Source organism: Magnolia sinica, chromosome 3 (genome assembly GCF_029962835.1).
Source record: "Magnolia sinica isolate HGM2019 chromosome 3, MsV1, whole genome shotgun sequence".
NCBI lineage: Eukaryota > Viridiplantae > Streptophyta > Magnoliopsida > Magnoliales > Magnoliaceae > Magnolia > Magnolia sinica.
Genome location: NC_080575.1, coordinates 96346192 through 96365430, shown reverse-complemented (window position 1 = coordinate 96365430; position 19239 = coordinate 96346192). Strand labels below are relative to the sequence as shown.

General features: G+C 40.0%; 1 protein-coding gene across 6 annotated transcripts in view; it reads right to left on the bottom strand.

Annotated features, from left to right (window-relative positions):
• LOC131240322 (serine/threonine-protein kinase GRIK2) overlaps nt 1–18176 on the bottom strand; it is a 39000-nt gene extending 20824 nt beyond the window's left edge. The window contains exons 1-8 of one of the 6 annotated variants that reach the window (XM_058238455.1): nt 17945–18176; nt 17208–17429; nt 15855–16277; nt 12066–12140; nt 11942–11986; nt 10300–10374; nt 3882–3969; nt 3592–3716 (exon numbers count right to left, since the gene is read on the bottom strand). In XM_058238455.1, coding sequence (XP_058094438.1) covers nt 3592–3716; nt 3882–3969; nt 10300–10374; nt 11942–11986; nt 12066–12140; nt 15855–16181 — 735 coding nt within the window. In that variant the 5' untranslated portion in view covers nt 16182–16277; nt 17208–17429; nt 17945–18176. The remainder of the gene's footprint in view (nt 1–3591; nt 3717–3881; nt 3970–10299; nt 10375–11941; nt 11987–12065; nt 12141–15854; nt 16278–17207; nt 17430–17944) is intronic. The other 5 variants (XM_058238454.1, XM_058238450.1, XM_058238452.1 and 2 more) reach the window with 5 other exon arrangements.
• Between the last annotated feature and the right edge of the window lie 1063 nt (nt 18177–19239).

Sequence of the window (19239 nt, the reverse complement as noted above, 5' to 3'; positions counted from 1 at the left end):
TCCCCTTTGTTTTATCCTTTTCCTTTTAATGAAATTTTAGTGATCTTTCAAAAAAAATGCTTTACACGTCCAAGAATAGCCTTAGATAGGCTTAAAACAAAAGAGAAAACCCTAAATAAAACAGATATGACCAAAATGACCTTAATCCTATGACCTCTACCAAAGATGTCAAAATCTTCGCCAAGGCTTAAATAAGTAAATGAATATACTGAGGAATTTCATATCTTGACATCACAGGATGTATTTTGCAAGTATGAAGAATGCAAATTCCAAGATATATTAATTGCTATTAAACTGAACATGAGGAAAAAAAATTGGCTTTCAAAGATGTGTTCAAAATGTCCAATGCTTACATAATTTTATTGAAAGGGGAGGAGACTATTAATTGGGGATTTGGGTGATGATTTAGTGCCCCACGAGGACCATCATCGATGATAGGGCAGCCAGCTTGCTTCTCATGTAAAGCGACTGCAACACCTCCTATAGGCCAATGGACAATAGGCAGGCATCCAATAATAAAACCAAACCCCAACTTGGGAGAGGTGGTTGTAGACAGGGAGCTATTGTACCCAAAGGATAAAGTAGCACTTCTTTCACATGATGTAAGTGTGGACAATTGGAATATCGTGCTTTTGAATGTCACATACATCAGTCCAAGGTAAAAGAGAATTTGGCCAAGTTAGGAGATTATCACGAAGAACAATTCACGTTCATGCAAAAGTAGAGCATGAAAATGAAGAACATGCATCTGATGATAAGGCGCTGTCAAAAAAGATACTCTAGATGTACATGGAGCAATATAGCGAAAGGTGTCCAGGTGCACACCTAGGCATTTTGGGCCACCTGGGCATTGCCTAGGCCTTAGGTGTGTGCTATCCCCAAGACATGCCCAGGGCACGTGCCTAACGGCTAGTACCTAGGTACACCGAGGGTGCCACTTGCATAATGTTGTGAAGGTTATCTTAAATAACAATACTTTGGGTATTTTGACACCCATCAAGGGTGAAAAGATGTCTCACAAAACACCTTTGAGGACATTGTCCCCATTTCTTTTATGTCAAAGATTTGATTTATGAAAAATACTTCCAATTTCTTTTTTTCTTAGATTTTTCATTTAAATAATAAATAAATAATTAAAAAAAAAAAAAAAAAAAAACCCATGAGATCTTCTTGATTTCCTTCAATTAGTATTTTAAGCACTGAATTGGAGTTGTTAAAAGGAAGAGTTTCCATTTGTGCCATACAAGAGATAGAAGAAGAATTGGGGACTTTAGGGGTACTGGAAAATTTAGATTAGAGGATTTGGAGAGATTGAAGCTTGGAATTTTAGGGTTATGTAAAAATTTAGGGATTTTAGCAAGATCACAATATTGGGTTGAAGAATTTGGGGGAGTTCGAGAAACATGGAAATTTAGAAACAGGATTTCTATTGGAGAAATTGTTTTTAAAATTGGGTGAATTTAAGAAAAATAGGGGATATGGGGTTTTGAGCTAAGAGTAGCTAGAAATTTTGTGAAACAACAATTTCTAGGTTTTGGAAATTAGGGTAATAAATTTCTGCATTAAAAAAAAAATAAAAAAAAATAGGGGAATTTGAAATTATAAGATTTTGTGGTCAATGGTCGAGTATGTGCAAGCTTTTCAAGTGGTGTCTAACTAACACTTCAATGCATAATACTATTACAATTAGTTTTGTTTCATTGTGTTAAAAATAGTTTAAGAGCTAAAACTTTTGTTTTTTTGTTTTACATTCATAGCAAAAACTATTAAATCAATATGTATCTAATAGCACATATCATATATAAAAAATCATGCATTGGTATAGAAGGAACCATAAACTCAAGTGATGTTGGAGTCAATAGATCCTTTCATAGGATTAGGGTATCTGAAGTGAAAAAATCTTTGACAAAGATGAAAATAGGAAAAGCCCTAGGACTGGATGGTGTGCCAATAGAGGTTTGGGAGTGTATGAGAGAGACGCCGATTTATTTTGGTTGACAAAATTGTTCAACGAGATTGTGAGATCGAAGAAAATGCGAAAAGAATGGCAGATAAGTGTCGTGGCACCTATTCATAAGAATAAAGGAGACATACAGACTTGCACTAACTATCATGGGATTAAACTTGTTAGCCATACTATGAAATTGGTTTCATGTCAAGGAAAGAGTGATTGAATAAACACTAAGGTGTCAGATGAATGTATCAGGAATCAATTTGGTTTCATGTCAAGCAAGTCTACTACCAAAGCTATTTTCTTACCTAGGTGATTGATGGAGAGATATAAGGAGAGGAGGAAGGATCTCCACATGATTTTTATTGACTTAAAGAAAGCTTAAGATCAAGTCCCTATAGAGTTAATTTGGTGGGTGTTGGGAAGGATAGGGGTTTCAAGCAGATAGATTGACATGATTGAGGATGTGTATGAGGGAGCAGTAACAAGTGTGAGGCCTAGTAGTGGAGAGACAAGTGAATTAGCTTGCAGTAAGGGTCAACATTGAGCCTGTACCTTTTAGCATTGGTCGTGCACGAGATAATGAGGCATTTGCAGGAAGAGATTCCATGGTGTATGCATGTTGTTTGCAAATGACATGGTTTTGATTGACAAGACAGGAGAGGACGTAAACCGGCTAGATTTATGGAGGAGTTAGAATCCAAAGGATTTAAAATTAGTTGGACTAAAATAGAGTATATGGAGTGCAATTTTAGCAACAATAGGAGTGGAACAAGGAATTAGTTAAGATTGCTAACCAAGAAGTTTCCCAAAAACAACCACTTACCATATCTTGGGTTGATAATTAATGAGCGGAGAGATTGAGAAGGACGTTGCCCATATCATTCAGGCGGGGTGGAAGAAATGTTAAAAACCATCAGGCCCCAATGCCTTGTCCCTACCAAGAACGTCCATTGTTGCTTTGATTCCTTCTTTGGTAAAAGTACTCTTAAGATGTTCGACTTCAGCTTCTGAGATATGCTTGAAATCTAAGTTTTCCAGTTTTGGACTTTCCCAACTTTCCCCGGTAAACTTTTTTTTTTTAATTTGTAGAACTGCACTAACTTTGAAGAGTCTCTAAAGATTTTGGTAATGATTTTTTACATTTACTACTTTTAAGCCATTACAAATTAGACAAATCTTTGTAGGTAAAATTGTTGCTATCTGAGATGCATTAGATTGATTTCAAATCAATCTAATAGTTGGAAAATCTTAAGTAAAGATTCATAGGGATTTTAGTGTGTATCTTTTTAGGTTTATGAAAGGGGATTGTTGTCGAAGGTACAACGCATAGCATTTTTTGAGTTTCATGAGGTTTCATTTTAAGTATTTGTAAGAAGTAAAGAAGTTTTAATGGAATTGTTTATCCCTCTCTCTGTGGGTGTTTCTTTGTCCATTCCTTCTTTTTCAGCAAAAAGGAATTTTATTAAAAGAGGGGCTCAAAGGGCAAAACAAAACAGCGCAACTACAAAGAAAGCCGATCAAGAGGTGTGTTCTTTATCCACTCTTGAGATTCAGATATCTTTTTGAATTGATTTGATAACTGGATTGCACCAAAACATGCGTAGAATGGGCCAAGCACACTGACATAAACATCTTACATGAGCATGGAGATACATGAGCCCAGCGACAATGTCCCGCAAGTATCTCCTCACAGTACTTTCCCCTATGCCACCCGGTGGACCAGAACCCTCGCATACCCATTTTCCTTCTACATACTCTAGAACTGCTCAAGAAGAAAAGGAAATATTTTTCAGTGAAACAAGGCAATAAATTTTGACAGAGTTACAGTCCTATAAAATGAGATATTGAAGGGCAGATTAGGATGGCATAATTAACATAAGCGAGAGGAGAATAAAAAACAAAAGGACAAGAAAGCATCAATAAATACCCATGTAGAAGTGATCTGTGCTTGGGTCATCAATGACCTCAACGAGGTTGACAATATTGGGATGGTCCAACATTTTCATAATTGAAACCTGTGAAGAATAGTAAATAATAACTTTTAGCTTGGTTATTAAAAATCCTTGTAAGAAAGCTTAACATGAATTTTGTTTGCAGCATACATGTCAAAGGAATATTTACAAACACCAGCATGTTACATTTTTTTTCAAGAGATGATGTTACATTAGATTTTAAGGATATCTCAGTTTCTTTTCTACATTATTATTATACTCATTCAGAGATTTTTTTTTAAAAAAAAAAATCTAATCAGTACCATAGGAATTTACCTTTTATTCACAGGAACCTACTTAGACAATGGGAGAAATATAGAGATGGGAGACAGATCTCCACATGGTCTTTATCAACTTAGAGAGCTCACAGTAGGGTCCCTAGAGAGTTAACTGGTGATTGTTGGCAAAAAGGAGTTTCCAAAGGATATATTAACATGATTAAGGGTATGTATGGGGGAGCGGTAACAAATGTAAGGACGACTAGTGGAGAGAAAAGGTTCCCAATTACTGAAAGCTTGCACCAGGAGTCGGCATTGAGCATGTACCCTTTTCGCATTGCTCATGGCCGAGTTAATGAGGCATTTGCAAGAAGAGATCCCATGATGCAGGACATGAAAATTAGATATGATGTGCAAGATTTCAGGCTTTAGATGATAATAATTTAGAAATAATCACAATAATTCCACATCCCACATAAAGTCAACAATTCAACAAGGGGAATCTACGAGGGTCCAAGCCTACACATATTAGGGCTGAATCAATTAAAAATTATAGACCAAACATTGCTCAAAAGATGGTAGATTCATCCACACATGCAAAGGATTATTTCCCAATCCAAGGGATTCTCACGTTTCAATTCGGGAAAACCTAAAGTTTCAAAAGTGGAATAGAACTTGGGGATTTGAGATGATTTAGAGTTAGGGTTATGGAAATAAGGCGAAATATGAGTGAAATAGAGACGAGAGGAAACCTATGATCAACCCGCACGTGTGGATAGCAAACCGGCCTAACGCGCATGCGTGGATGGTGGCCCGCAAGTGTGTGGGGCCCATGAATCTGAAATCGGCCAAGTAGGATCTAGTTGGCCGGGGATGGGCCACCTTCCCTCCAAATTTCAGACCAAATGGATAATTGGTTTGAACACAGTGCTCCACCAAAGTTTCAGCCCTCCTGCAGGGCCAGATTCTGAAAATCTGTTGTAGGGGAAAGATTAGCGGCAAACGTGAGTGGATTTAATGAGGGGATATTTGTAAGAGATGAGGAATATAGAGGGTAGGAGATGGGGACGATTTGGGATGGGTGTGGCTTCACACCACGGTAGTTAGCCCTTCGAAGAAGGGAGAGTTTCGCACCCAATTAGGTTTCCACAACTCAAAGAATTAGAGAAGCAGGAAAACGCAGAATTTTGTTAATCATCTTCAATGAAAAAAACCATACAAGGGGTTACCTATTTATAAGAAAAACCTATATTCCAAAAGCCGCGCCATGTGTGCATACTATTACTTAAATATGAAGTAATCAAAAATAACAACTAATCAATACAATTTAAACCGTTCATGATGTTCCTAATAATGGTAATAAGCAAAACTCAAAGTCCTAAGTCACCTAGGGTAGTGGGCTGCGATCATGAGATCCAATGATGGGATCCACATGATGATCGGGTCCACCCCAAGGAACCAAAACACAATCCTCTAACTAGGAGGCCCTCCATGGATGTCGTCATCGATCCAGATCGAAGGTGGGGCCCTCCTTGCGTACATGCCTGTGCGTGTGAGCGAGATATCCCCATCAACTCTCCCCGACTACGAAGATTTCGCCATTGGCGAAACAAAACTCCTGAACTGATCCAAAATATCAGGATCAAATCTCTAAAGCTCCTCCTCAGTGAGCCACGTACTGTTTGAAGTTGGGCGTGACTTCCACTTTGACCAGGAACTTTTGAAATCCACCGTCTGACATTGATACGACCTGATGGTCCAAAATATCCTCTATCTCCTCTCTGGGTGTGGGAAGGGTAGGTATGGGAGGAAAAGGCTGGGAAGATGGGTTGGGAGAGGGTCATGGATCAACGGAAAAGTCTGGGGAATCAGGATTGTTAAGTGACAAGCTGGACAATGTGTCAGTGGTCCCCTGAAATGCAACTAGATCCTCCACATTGAATGTAAAACTAATTTTCATGGAAGGTGGAAGATCTACCACATACGCATTGAGACCGTTTCGTTTTATAATTTTGTATAGTCCAGCGCTACGCGCGTGTAATTTACGAACGGCTCCCTGAGGGTACCACTCTGGCCTGATGCGAACCATCACAGAGTCCCCTACATTGAATTCCTTAAATCGTTTATGTTGGTCAATAGAAATTTTGTAATGTTCATTACTAGTATTGCTCTTTTGCCTGATTTCTCGATGCAATGAATGAATGTGATGTGCAAAGGACTCTGCAGACTCTAATGGCCTATGAGACAAGAACATAAGGACAAGATCAGTAGGCTTCTTAGGTTTGTAACCAGTAACGACTTCAAAAGGACTTAAACCTGTGGATCTATTGACAGGACTATTAAATGCAAACTCGGCGATAGCCGATAGTTAGTGCAGTGTCCTACGTCCTGGTGTGCTCCCCTACTAAACACCTAAGCAAATTTCTCAGACTCCTATTGACCACCTCAGACGGGTTTGGTAGAGTCACCCCAGGGACTAAATCAATGGCGTGTTGTATATCCCTCATAGGGAGAAGCTCATCTGGTAGATCATCAGGAAAGACATCACGAAACTCATCCATTACCGGAATATCCTCAGTGGGTAACTCTACACTAGCCTCTGGTGCACTTTCCCGAGCCACAAGGGCGTACACCATCAAGTCCGACTCAATCTCTCGCTCAAAAGTCTTTGGTATTTAGAATATGGAAAGGCTTAGACTTGAACTTTGATTCCTCAACTAACCTCAAGTGATAAGAGAAAGGGAGGTATTTTTCCTTAAGAATTTCTTTCATTTCTCCTCAATGAACTATTGGAGGTTCCCTCAACCTCTCTTTCTTTCACTCCATAGTAGCCCAAAACCTCTTTGTTTGGCCCACAAGCTTTATCTTGGCAAATTGGACTCGACGAGCATCCGACATGTCGTACAAGTCAAAATAGTGGTCTATATCGGCCAACCAACCTAGAAAAGCTTTAGGGCCCAAGTGGCCATTAAACGTATGGGCCTCTACTCTGACTCCCTTGAGGAGTTGTGCATATGGGTTTTAATGATCATGATGCTCCTCACGGGATGGGTGCACGGGTGCGCGCCCATGTCTGTTTCTTTGGCCACCCTCATTCCCTTGTCTATCCTCCTAACCACCTGCCTGAGATTGGTCATCTTCCCCAATGGCGGGGTTTGCCCAGGCGGGGGTCTCTAGTTGGGTAACGCGCACATTAAGCTGATTCCAGCGTTGGTCAATACTTTGTTCAAAGCACCTACCCAAATACTCAAACTGTCAGGTTATGTTATCCATTGACTCTTGTAATTGCTTCATGTTTAGTGCAAGGTGCAACCCGAACCACGACCAGTACGTGTAGGCATACAACTATCCACTCAACTTAAAGGTCCTCTAATGCAATTATATGCGTCTAAATTAGACTAAATGCTCCTATAAGACTCTATATGAGGGAAACTACGCAATGCTCCTAAAATTCCAACAACATAACTGTCCAAACAGTTTGTTAACAGAAAATTCAGCAATGAAAATTAGAGAATTTCTGACAATAGAAAATTCAACAGTCTATGTTGTGAATGATGGGTCCTAAATAGCCCTATATGATGAAATTTAATACAAAAAGAACGCGAGTAGACTAAACCCTAAACATGCAATGCAATCCCCTATAAACCTAAGCTCTGATACCAAATTTGATGCAGGACATGAAAACTAGATATGATGTGCAAGATTTCAAGCTTTAGATCATAATAATTTAGAAACAATCACAATAATTCCACATCCCACATAAAGTCAACAATTCAACAAGGGGAATCTATGAGGGTACAAGCCTACACATGTTAGGGCTGAATCAATTAAAAATTATAGACCAAACAATGCTCAAAGGATAGTGGATTCATCCACACATGCAAAGGATTATTTCCCAATCCAAGGGATTCTCACGTTTCAATTCGGGAAAACCTAGGGTTTCAAAAGTGGAATAAAACTTGGGGATTTGAGATGATCTAGGGTTGGAGTTATGGAAACAAGGCGAACGATGAGTGAAATAGAGACGAGAGGGAATCTGTGATTAGCCCGCACGTGTGGACAGCAAACCGGCCTGACACGCGTGCATGGATGGTGGCTCGCACGTGTATGGGGCCCACGAATCTGGAATCGGCCAACTAAGGTCTGGTCGGCCAAGGATGGGCCACCTTCCCTCCAAATTTCAGGTCAAACGGATGATTGATCCGAAGTTTCAGCCCTCCTGTAGGGCCAGATTCTGGAAATCTGTTGTCCAGGAGAGATTAGCTGCAAACATGGGTGGATTTAATGAGGAGATGGCTGTACAAGATGAGGAATATGGAGGGTAGGAGATGGGGGTGATTTGGGATGGGTGTGGTTTTGCACCACGATAATTAGCCCTTTGAAGAAGGGAGGGTTTCGCACCCAATTAGGTTTCCACAACTTGAAGAATTAGATAAGCAAGAAAACGCAGAATTTTATTAATCATCTTCAATGAAAAAACCCTACAAGGGGTTGTCTATTTATAAGAAAAACTTATACCCCAAAAGTTACGCCATGTGCGCATACTATTACTTAAAGACGAAGTAATCAAAAATAACAATTAATCAATGCAATCTAAACTGTTCATGACGTTCCTAAAGTAGTGGGTCATGATCATGAGATCCAATGATGGGATCCACATGATGATCGGGTCCACCCCAAGGAACCAAAATATAGTCTTCTAACTAGGAGGCCCTCCATAGATGTCGTCATCGATTTATATCGAAGGTGAGGCCCTCCTCCTTGCGTATGTGCGTAAGGGAGGCATGCGTGTGCGCGAGATGTCCCTATCATCCCATAGCGTATGTTGTTTGCAAATGACATAGTTTTAATTGACAGGACGAGGGAGGGCATAAACACAACTATATTTATGGAGAGGTTCTTTATAATCTAAAGGTTTTAAAATTAGTTACACTAAAACAAAGTGTATGTAGTGCAATTTTAGTAACAATAAGAAAATGACCACTTACGATATCTTGGGTCGATAATTCATGAGTGGAGAGATTGAGAAGGATGTTGCCCATAGAATTCAAGGTAGAAGAAATGGAGATGTGCCACTAGAGTTTTATGTGATCGTTGTGTACCACTCAAACAAAAAGAAATTTTTTATAGGACAGCTAACAGCCATGCTTTACGGACAGAATGTTGGGAAGTTAAGGAACAACATGTTCATTGGAGTGTAGCTGAAATGAGGATGTTGAGATGGACGAGTGGCAAGACAAGGAAGGATAGAATTAGAAATGAATGCAATCAAGGGAATTTAGGAGTAGCACCAATAGGTAATAAAACAACGGAAATCAAACTTAGATGGCTTGATCATGTGCAATGGAGACCAAGAACTGCGAGTTAGGAGTGAGTTGGTCCAAGTTGAAGGCTCCAAAAGGGCAAGGGGGGGCCTAAAAGGTGTGGAGGTAGTAAGAAACGACTCGATGACCTATGGTCTAACTTTAGTTATGGCCCTTGATAGAGTCAAATGACGGGATAGGATTCATGTGGTCAGCCCTTTAATATCTGATTGGACTAGCTTCTTCGCAAGTGCCCAGCTTCTTTTTTTTTCTTTTTTGAAAGGTGCAAATACTATTAGGCCAACACCAAAAGAGAAAAACAAAGGAAAGAAAAGAAAAGGGAAAACCTAAAGGAAGAAAAGCAAGAAGTAAAATACGAAAACAGCAGCACCAAGGCCACAAGAGAACCTAAAGAAAACACAAAACAACAAAAACTCAGGGAGCCCAGTCCCGACGTGCTCCAGCTTTTTTATTATCATAAAAATGCAGCTACCTTATTTATGCACCTAAATATGCTCTTTCTCTGTGCAACTAAGATGACCACATCCCTCTCATCCAACGGTCATGTGCACCAAAGTTCATTCACATCTAATACATTCCCCGTTTTGTGCAACTAAGACTTACCACATCCCTCTCAACCAACAGCTGTGTATGCTGAAGTCCGCAGGCATCAATTCTAATCCAGAATGTTCAAAGAGAACATCTTGACCTATTAAGAAATATCTAGGAATATCTAAGGAAAGCATAAGTAGGCTACAGGGGACTAATCCCACATGATGTTTCAGATATATGCAGGCATGTCTGTATGTATGTACAATTTGTAAAGCACTCACCTCCCTGAGAACATCTGTCATGGCAGTTTCTGAAGGTGCCACTCGCAACTTTAATAAGTGAGACTTGTGGAAAGCCTGCACAGGGAAACCGCCTTAGAACATATGCAGAGACATTATGATTCGGGAAAGGGATAGCAGTTTTGACTATATATAGGGACAAAAAATAAAAAATAAAAAAAATTGCTAATATAGCCACACCCATGTCATGATGGGACTTTAAAGAAGCTACGCGGACTCTACGAGGGAACTGAAGTTTAGACTGCAGTGGGTAATGGATATTAGATTCTTCCATACGTAAGAGGAGAAAATTACCCTTTAATGACACAAAATGCAAATATAAAGCTACATCCTTAGAATGATGGCAATCAAAAGAAGCTACTTCGACTTTGTTGACGGCAGTGGGCAGTGGGCAGTGGGAAATGATATAATTGCATTCATTAATTAAAAATGATTGGTATACAGAAAGGACCGCAAAGCTCTTGAGAGAGCAAGATCATAAAAAATGGGGTTAAGTGTTCCCAGCAGCCCAAGCAAATGAAATGTTTAGCCTGCCTGCCAATGCACTAATCTCCTTGGACATAAAATAGAAAGCCAATGGCACAATCAGCCCCTTCAGCCCAATCAAACACATCAGAATTCAGGAGAGCTCCCTTCAATAGAAGCTTCTGTTATATGTAAGTAGAAAAGTACCCTTTAGGCAAATATAACTACTAACAGAACTCAATGGGCTGATCTAGGAATGCTACAGAAGACTGTAGATAACTATCGGCACACCACCAGATACATCCGAGAAAACCCTAGAAACTCTCTGATGGTTTATCCGATCTTCTTTGGCAATTCCTCTGAGGAGCTCATCTAACACATGATTGTAGCAGTTTGGAAGATGGCACATGCTGCTTCGTCGTCTGCTAGGTAAGGCATGTTTGGTATTTGTCCAAAAGAATCTCATTTTTTTCATTACCTACAGCTTATCTATAAAAAGTTTTCAGAAAGCTCAGGTCGAGTACTGATGTTCTTATTTTTCGGGATAGAAATAAAGGGATACAGGGAGTATGGGCTTCGGTTTTGTAAGATGGAACCTTGATGACACCTTCAAGGGCATTTAGGTGATGAAAAGTAGAGAGATGGAAAGGATAATCATCAGGGGTCCATTCATAGGGGGACTGCTGATTCCAGATTTCTTCTTGGGCCTCCATATATGGGAAGGGAAAGGATAATCATCAGGGGTCCCTTCATAGGGGCACTGCTGATTCAAGCAGGTCCTTCCGTGATGACGCTGTTGGAGGCTCCAATAATTCCAGGGTGTCTTCTGTGATGAATAAACAGAATGAGACAGAGCTAGAAAAGCCTTCAACCACAAATTACATGCCCAAATTCATATGCCTACGTCTTCAAATATGAGATTAAATACTCATCCTTACACAGATCAAAGTGAAAGCTGTTTCACAGTACCGAGGCTCACAACAAGTAATGAAAGATAAAAGCAAAAAATAGCAAACTTCCAGTCATTGATTTTGTAAATGTTCAAAGAAGATCCTTAACCTCACAAAACACGAGAAATTGACAACAGAAGAAGACAAGAGTCTAACATAGCAATTTTACATGATATATAAGCCTGTGCATTGAGAGACAAAATTGCTACCTTAATTGCATATGGCTTTCCATCAAGAGTGCTCCTATATAAAACCTGTTGCATTGCAAGAGGGCCGAAATGTTAATAAATGCTGCAAAGTGTGCAGATTTGTGTCAACAGAACTATTTTTTACCACTTTGCCGTAGCTGCCAGAACCAATCTTACACTCTCGGACATATTCATTGACCATTTTGTTTCCATTTTCATCCTGACCATGCATACAAAATCATGAGTCAATGGTCCAACAATTTGACCACATAAGGTCACATGCTGAAAGAAAAAGGTACACAACAAGACAACAGAAAGTAGTCACACTCAGGTCCCTTGACATAGACTAGTATAGAATAAGACTGCATGCTTGGATATGAAGATCATAGGCAAATTACGCTAAGTTTAAGATGGAATGGTGCAGACATGTTACAGAAGAAGAATTTGCACAAAAGATCATATCTATGATCATCGTGATAATATAAAGACATCAGTTTTGGAAGCTTTTATGAGGCATGCTTAGTTGTCAACAACCAAGCGTAGCCCAAGATGAAAAAAATAAAGAAAGAGAAATGCACATGCCACCCTGAAAATTTTACATTGAAAGGGGAAAGAAAAGAATGAGGAAAATGTAAGTGATATTGGCTTTTAACGAAGAGCGTAGTAATGACCGGCAATGAGATGACGGCTCGCGCCATTCAAGTTCGCATGGCAATGAGATGACTGCTTATGCCATTCAAGTTGGCATCACATTTTCAATCATGTACTTGATGAAATCCCTATCCAGCAAGAAAGGCATCAATGGGAACGTTTCAAGAGTTATTGCTCATAATAATAATAATAACAACAACGAAAAAAGCATGCATATCATAAACCTCTTTCCTTGTAAAAGAACCAAACATGTCTTCTTGATAAATGTCTTGATAAATGGCTGACAATCGCTAATTAAAAATGGGGCTTAAGTAAGGCCCCGTTTGTTAAATCTGAAGTCTAAAGCCTGAATCTGAAAACTGAAGCCGAATATGAAATCTGAAGGCTGAATCTGAAATCTGAAGTCAAAAAACTTGTTTGGTAATTATGGCGGAAGTCTGAAAATTAAGTACCGAATTTAAAACAACGTGTTTGTTAACGCACATCTGAAATGTCTAAAATGCGTTAATTTGACGTATTTGCCCCTATCTCCTGTTTGGAAATGTTTTACATTATAAAGAAATTATTTTTTTATTAAATGAAAATAAAATTATTCTATTTAATTCAAATAAACTAAATTAATTAAGAGAAAATTAAAATATCATTATTCATAAAAAATAGATAAATTCTTTATGTTGCCCCACGAATATTTCAAATCAGGACGTTCAATCTTCATGTTTTAGGCCCACTTGGTTATTGGATCCACCTCAGTTTCGGTCCCATGTCCTAAAATAAACTCATAAAACTGATGGGTAAGGTGGATTTCTCACAAACATGAAGGTGGGCCCACCTACGTTTTCAGCGCAGGGAATTCTGCAAAGAGGCTTAAACGGTAAATTCGGCATATGGACGGACACGGATTTCCTAATGAAAGCCTTTCGGATGAAGTTCTAACGCAAGGATTTTAGGTGGGGCCCATTGTGACGTTTGTGAGAAATCCAACACGTCCATCCATTTTTCAAGTTCATTTTAGGACATTCAACCAAAATGAGGAGTATCCAAAACTCAAGTAGGCCATACAAGATGAAATAGTGGGGAAATGAATGCCCACTCTTGAAACCTTCCTAGACTCCACCTTAATGTTTATATTCCATCCAAACTATTTATAAGGTCATTTTGACTGAGGCGAAGTGAAAACACCGTGAACTTAAACCAATACAAAACTTTTGTGGCCATATAAATGTTTTAATGGTAGTAAAAAAATCCCCACTATTTCCTATCGTGTGGCCCATTTAAGTTTTGGATACATCTTATTTTTGGTCGCATGTCCTAAAATGAGTGGACTCGATGTGGATGAGATAATTACAGGTTGAGTAGCGAGACTCGCTACTGAAGTGATGTTAGCAAGTTCCATGGGACCCACCATGATGTATGTGTTGTATCCACACCATCCATCCATTTGGAGATATCATTTTAGGGCATTAGACAGAGAATGAGTCAGATCAAAATCTGGAGTGGACCCCACCACAGAAAACAGTGGGAAGAGTGACACCCACCGTTGAAACCTTCCTAAGGTCTACTATGATGTTTATCTTAGATCCAACGTGTTCATAAGTTAAGACAGACATGAAAGAAGGTAAAACACAAATTTCAGCTTGATCGAAAACTTTTGTGGCCCTTAGAAATTTTTAATGGTGGACAGCACTCTCTCCACTGTTTTCTGTTGTGGGGTCCACTCGAGCTTTGGATCTGACTCGTTATTTGCTTCATACACTAAATTTATATCACCAAATGGATAGACGGTATGGATACAAAACATACATCATGGTGGGCCCCACGTAACTTGGTGAGGTCACTTCGATTCTCGCTGATCAACCTGTCGGTAGCTAATCCGTGTCTTTTGCAGGAAATCCGCGTTATCAGACGGAAGCGGATTGGCTGGTGTACCACACAACAGCTATGTAGCTGATGTATTGACGTCAACAAGTTCTGTGGGTCACATCATGAAGTATGTGTTATATCCAAACCGTCCATCCATTTTTTGAGCTCGTCTTAAGGCTTGAGCCGAAAAATAGGGCAGATTTAAAGCTCAAGTGTACCACACTGCAAAAAGCAGTGGGGGATTGAACTTCTACCATTGAAATCCTTTTTGGGGTCACAGAAGTTTCGGATCAATATGAAATTTGTTTTTCCTCTTCATCCAGGTATTTGTGACCTTATGAACAGATTGGATGGAAAATAAATATTATGGTGGGCCCTATAAATTTTTTAACGGTGAAAATCATTGTCCCCGCTACTATTTTTGGTGCGGTCCATTTGAGCTTTGGATATGATTCATTTTTTGGCTAATGCTGTAAAATGATCTCGAAAAATGGATGAACGGTGTGGATATAATAAATACATCATTGTGGGCCCATGTAACTTTGATCTCCTTTGAACCGTTCGCACAACTCGGAGCTCCAGGAGCATAGGCGCTCGTCTTCCCACAACACGTATCTGCCCCGCCACCAACCCGTGGCTGGTGGTCGGTGCTATGTTGGCCCATCATGATGTATGTGTTTCATCCATTCCATTCATCCATTTTTACTGATCATTTTAAGGCTTCATAAAAAAAAAAAAAATTTAAAATTTTAAAAAAAAAAATGAGAGGGATATAAATCTCAGGTGGACCACACCACAGGAAAACAATGGTGATTGGATATCCACCATTAAAATTCTCCTAAGGCCCACAGTACTGTTTATTTGACATCCAATCTGTTGATTAGGTCATACAGGCTAGATGAAGGGAAAAAACAAAGATCATCTTGATCCAAGACTTTTTTGGCCCCCAAAAGGTTTTTAATGGTGGACTTGAGTTTTATTCAATTTCCAATGGTTTTTAGTGTGTGGCCCACTTGAGTTTTACATATACCTCATTTTTGGGCACATACGCAAGAATGATCTGAAAAAGTTGATGGACGGTATGGATCAAACATATAAATCATGGTAGGGCATAAATAAGTTTCACATGTTAAAAGTTAGTTTTCTATTGGGCAAACAATTTAAAAGAGAAAAAATATCCGTAGTAAGGGTAATTTTGGAAGCAAAAATTTCTTTTAATAGGAAATTTTATAGATCACATTCAGTGTTCACCGTTAAGCTAGACTCCCATCGCCGAAAGAATTCGGCGAAATATCGTGGAAAATCACTTAGCGCTTTCCGATTTCAGTGTTAACAAACAACTCTTAATACGGGGCATTTTCTCAATTCCGTTTTAAGTGTTAATTTTAAGCATTAACAAACAGGCCCTAAATCTCTTGTTTACCTCTGTGCGAGTAACATGCCTAGTTTCCTTGACAGGAACTTCCCTGCATATCATTCCGCTTTGAGCTCTAAGCAAGAGAAGCTCTTCAGAACTTTTATTACGACGTGGCACCTTGCCATCTCTTCGACGGAGCATACTGGCAACTTCACCATTATATATAAAACCATCAGTATCTTCTTGATTATCCGGCAACAATAATTCCTGCGAAAACCGGCTGCCAGAGCCACGAAGGGACCTCAATGATCTTTGGGGCTTGCTCAAGAATCCGAAGCAACTACAGCAGCCCATTTCTGTCAAGTCTGTGACAGAAAAACTCTTTGAAACCATAATAAACTTTCAGAATGTCAGAGGATACAAGTATAGTTTGTAAGCACATAGACAACGTAATCCCGAACCCAATAAAGCAGCAGAGTTTCCAAATTCCTGCATTTTGTACCCAAACGATAATAAAGAAAATTCTTCATGCCCCGCCAAAAATGCACAAAAGGAAAAGCAACAAATATGTAAATAAATAATTCAGTAGAGAATTATCAGGCAAAGGTCCAGCACGAAAACTTCACACTGAATAGCAGGCCCCACCTTGGAATATATTAGACAATTACCCTGATCAGTTGATAGAAGCCATCTAATCCAGAGCTAGCAATGGATAACCCTAGCTATCCATTTGCAGGTGCTTGATTGGATGGCTTGGATCATCCGTTAAGTAAATACCTTGGTCACAAGCAAGTCCACAGCAGGTGGCGCCCTCATAGAACAGACACTTTGCAAGTGTGCATCAAAGATGGGGCCTACTATCCAGAGAAAAGGACCAAACACTCTAATATATGTGGGAATCTTCACAGTTCATACTAGATGATTCCCCAGAACATGACTGAATTTAATTCCCCCATTCGTGCATTGATAAATTAAGGCCATGCTTGGTTGCACAGTTGAATTGAATTGCTAAAATTCAGCTTAAACAAGAAGGAACATAACAGTGAATGATGTTTCTTAGTATTCACAATAAGGAACTAGCTCTCAAATTGCAATCATGTTTCTTCAAAGCCCTACTTGAAAGTACCTCAACTGAAATTTGGGGAACGGGCCCTGAACATGAATGCTTAGGAACCAGTTCACAATTTGGTTATTTCCAATTAACCATAACAATATTGCATTTAATTTAATAGTGCAGCCAAACACAACCCTAAATAGGTTAACCTACGATGCGACGCGGGCCGAATTTAATAACCTGATTCTGGTTTTAAGATTTTCCAATGATCATGATCAAATAAAAACCAAAAACAGGTTTTCACATCTGTTCAATTGTATTCTACCATGACAAACGCCCTAGAATCACAAGACTAGAAACAATACCTGGTAGAAGAATGAAAAGACAAGAAAGAAGAGGTGATGGGCCTCAAGCCCGAACAGCTTTCGCTATCCGACAGGATGCCATTCGCAGAGTGGATTGAAGCAGCTGATGAAATCTACACAATTGTGGTTCCGCACGACCATCATGAAAATATAAAATCCAGCTTATAAGAAGCTTTTGCCGGCTCCTCTTTAGTTCTCCAGCAACGATGATGGTTTGTTGACCTTTTCCAAGATTTTAAAAAATATATATATAAAAATCTAAAAAAAGAGGCAATCTATTCGCCACACGGCGCCGCACTACTCATTATGCACTCCCGCAAAAGTTCAACATGTGGCGCAACGGCCCAAGATCCGGACCATCCATCGGGTCAATCCTACTGCGGATCGGGCACAGTACAAAAATCTACCAGATCGGACAGCGTTAACTGTCTGATTGGCGGCACAGAAACAGGCGGCAGAAAAGAACATCAAAGAAACTTCTGCTGATCCGATTGATAAGATCACACCCAACTCATGAGATTCACATATAGAGTGGCCCATTCAAGAAGGACCCACAAAACGAACCATCGGGATCGTGGGCCGTTGCTCCTTCCACGTGTTCGGTTTGAGTGCAGCGCATCAGATAACAGAAAATACGAAAGAGGACAAGCTCTCTCTGATGCCTTGTAAAGAAATAGAATAAAAGATTCTTCAACGCACGACTATCCATGAAAGTATTTTAGATTTCGATGGCTCACCTGAATTCGAAGCAGATGCAGAAGGAAGCTGTTCATGAAACCCTAGCTCTGAGTTCGCGAGCGAGAATCGTTTCGAGTTCGACGAGAGAAAGGAGCGAAAAAGAGAGGAGAGAGCAAAAAGAGATAGATGGAAGGAAAGAGGGAAAAAGCGAAGCGCGGGTTTTTGCTCTTCCAGCGTCCGTTCCGCGCAACCGCCGTTCTCGCAGCGTGCTTTTTACAGAAGGGAACCGGCTAAAGTGCGCAGGTCGGACGATGAGCCACGTTTGACACTCTGGCAGAGTGTGGTGACTGATACGCAGGTTCTCGGGAATTTGGGAACATTGAACGCAAGTCATTTAAATTAAACCGTCCAAAATGTAGAATCCAGATCAGATGTGCCATGGACTAAAAAGTAAGTTTATTTGAATATCTGATTTTCAGATACGTGGACATTTATTGGACGGTTAATAATGAAAAATACCCCATGATCCTATTTCAGCGAACAACTGTCCACGAATCAGAGGTTGGGATTCTTCGACTAATATGGTTCTGGGATTCTGACTTTCGATAGTAGATTTACTGTGTGACTTAATGTATGCCATGTTCACACTTTCTGAGTGCCTGATTATCAAGTGGCATACTCTTCCAGAGTATCAAATAACTACCCCGTAACGTAAGCAACGAGGACTACGTTGGAACTAGGCAACCGCGCGCGTAGATGTGAAAACCGCAAGCGAGATGTACACGCAGGCATGGCACGCCCGTGCGAGATCCGGGACGTCCATAAAAGGCCACTTAGTAAATAAGTCCTAATTTGGAAGTCAGGATTGCCCTCTGATAAGTGGGTTGTCAGATGATTGTTGAATATGTTGGATATCCTGATATCCTATTTGAAACTGGACATTTTTTAGAGGCATGGCCCACTTGATGATTTGAATGGCTGGATTTGGTTGATTGAGTAACGTTCACCCTGCTGACCGTCTGATGTACGTTCACTGAGTCTGCACACGTGTGTCAAAACAGCACCATCCGGCCGTCGGCGCACCACTGCCAAAAATCACGCCTTGATTGATGTTGTGACCTTTGACGACGCAAAAAGGCCTTTTGTCTCCGCTATCTAAAACCCTGGCGTGAACCGCCTAGATGGCGATCCAGACAGTTCATCTGATAGGGCCCACAATGGAAATCTCATGGTCCAACGGCCAGCTCTAATCGGGAGATCCTAAACATTAGGTAGATCGGCCACAGATGATCGGATTGGAAGGGAGGAAAATGTCCTAAATTCGTACCTGCAAATAGAAGGTCATCAGGATGTG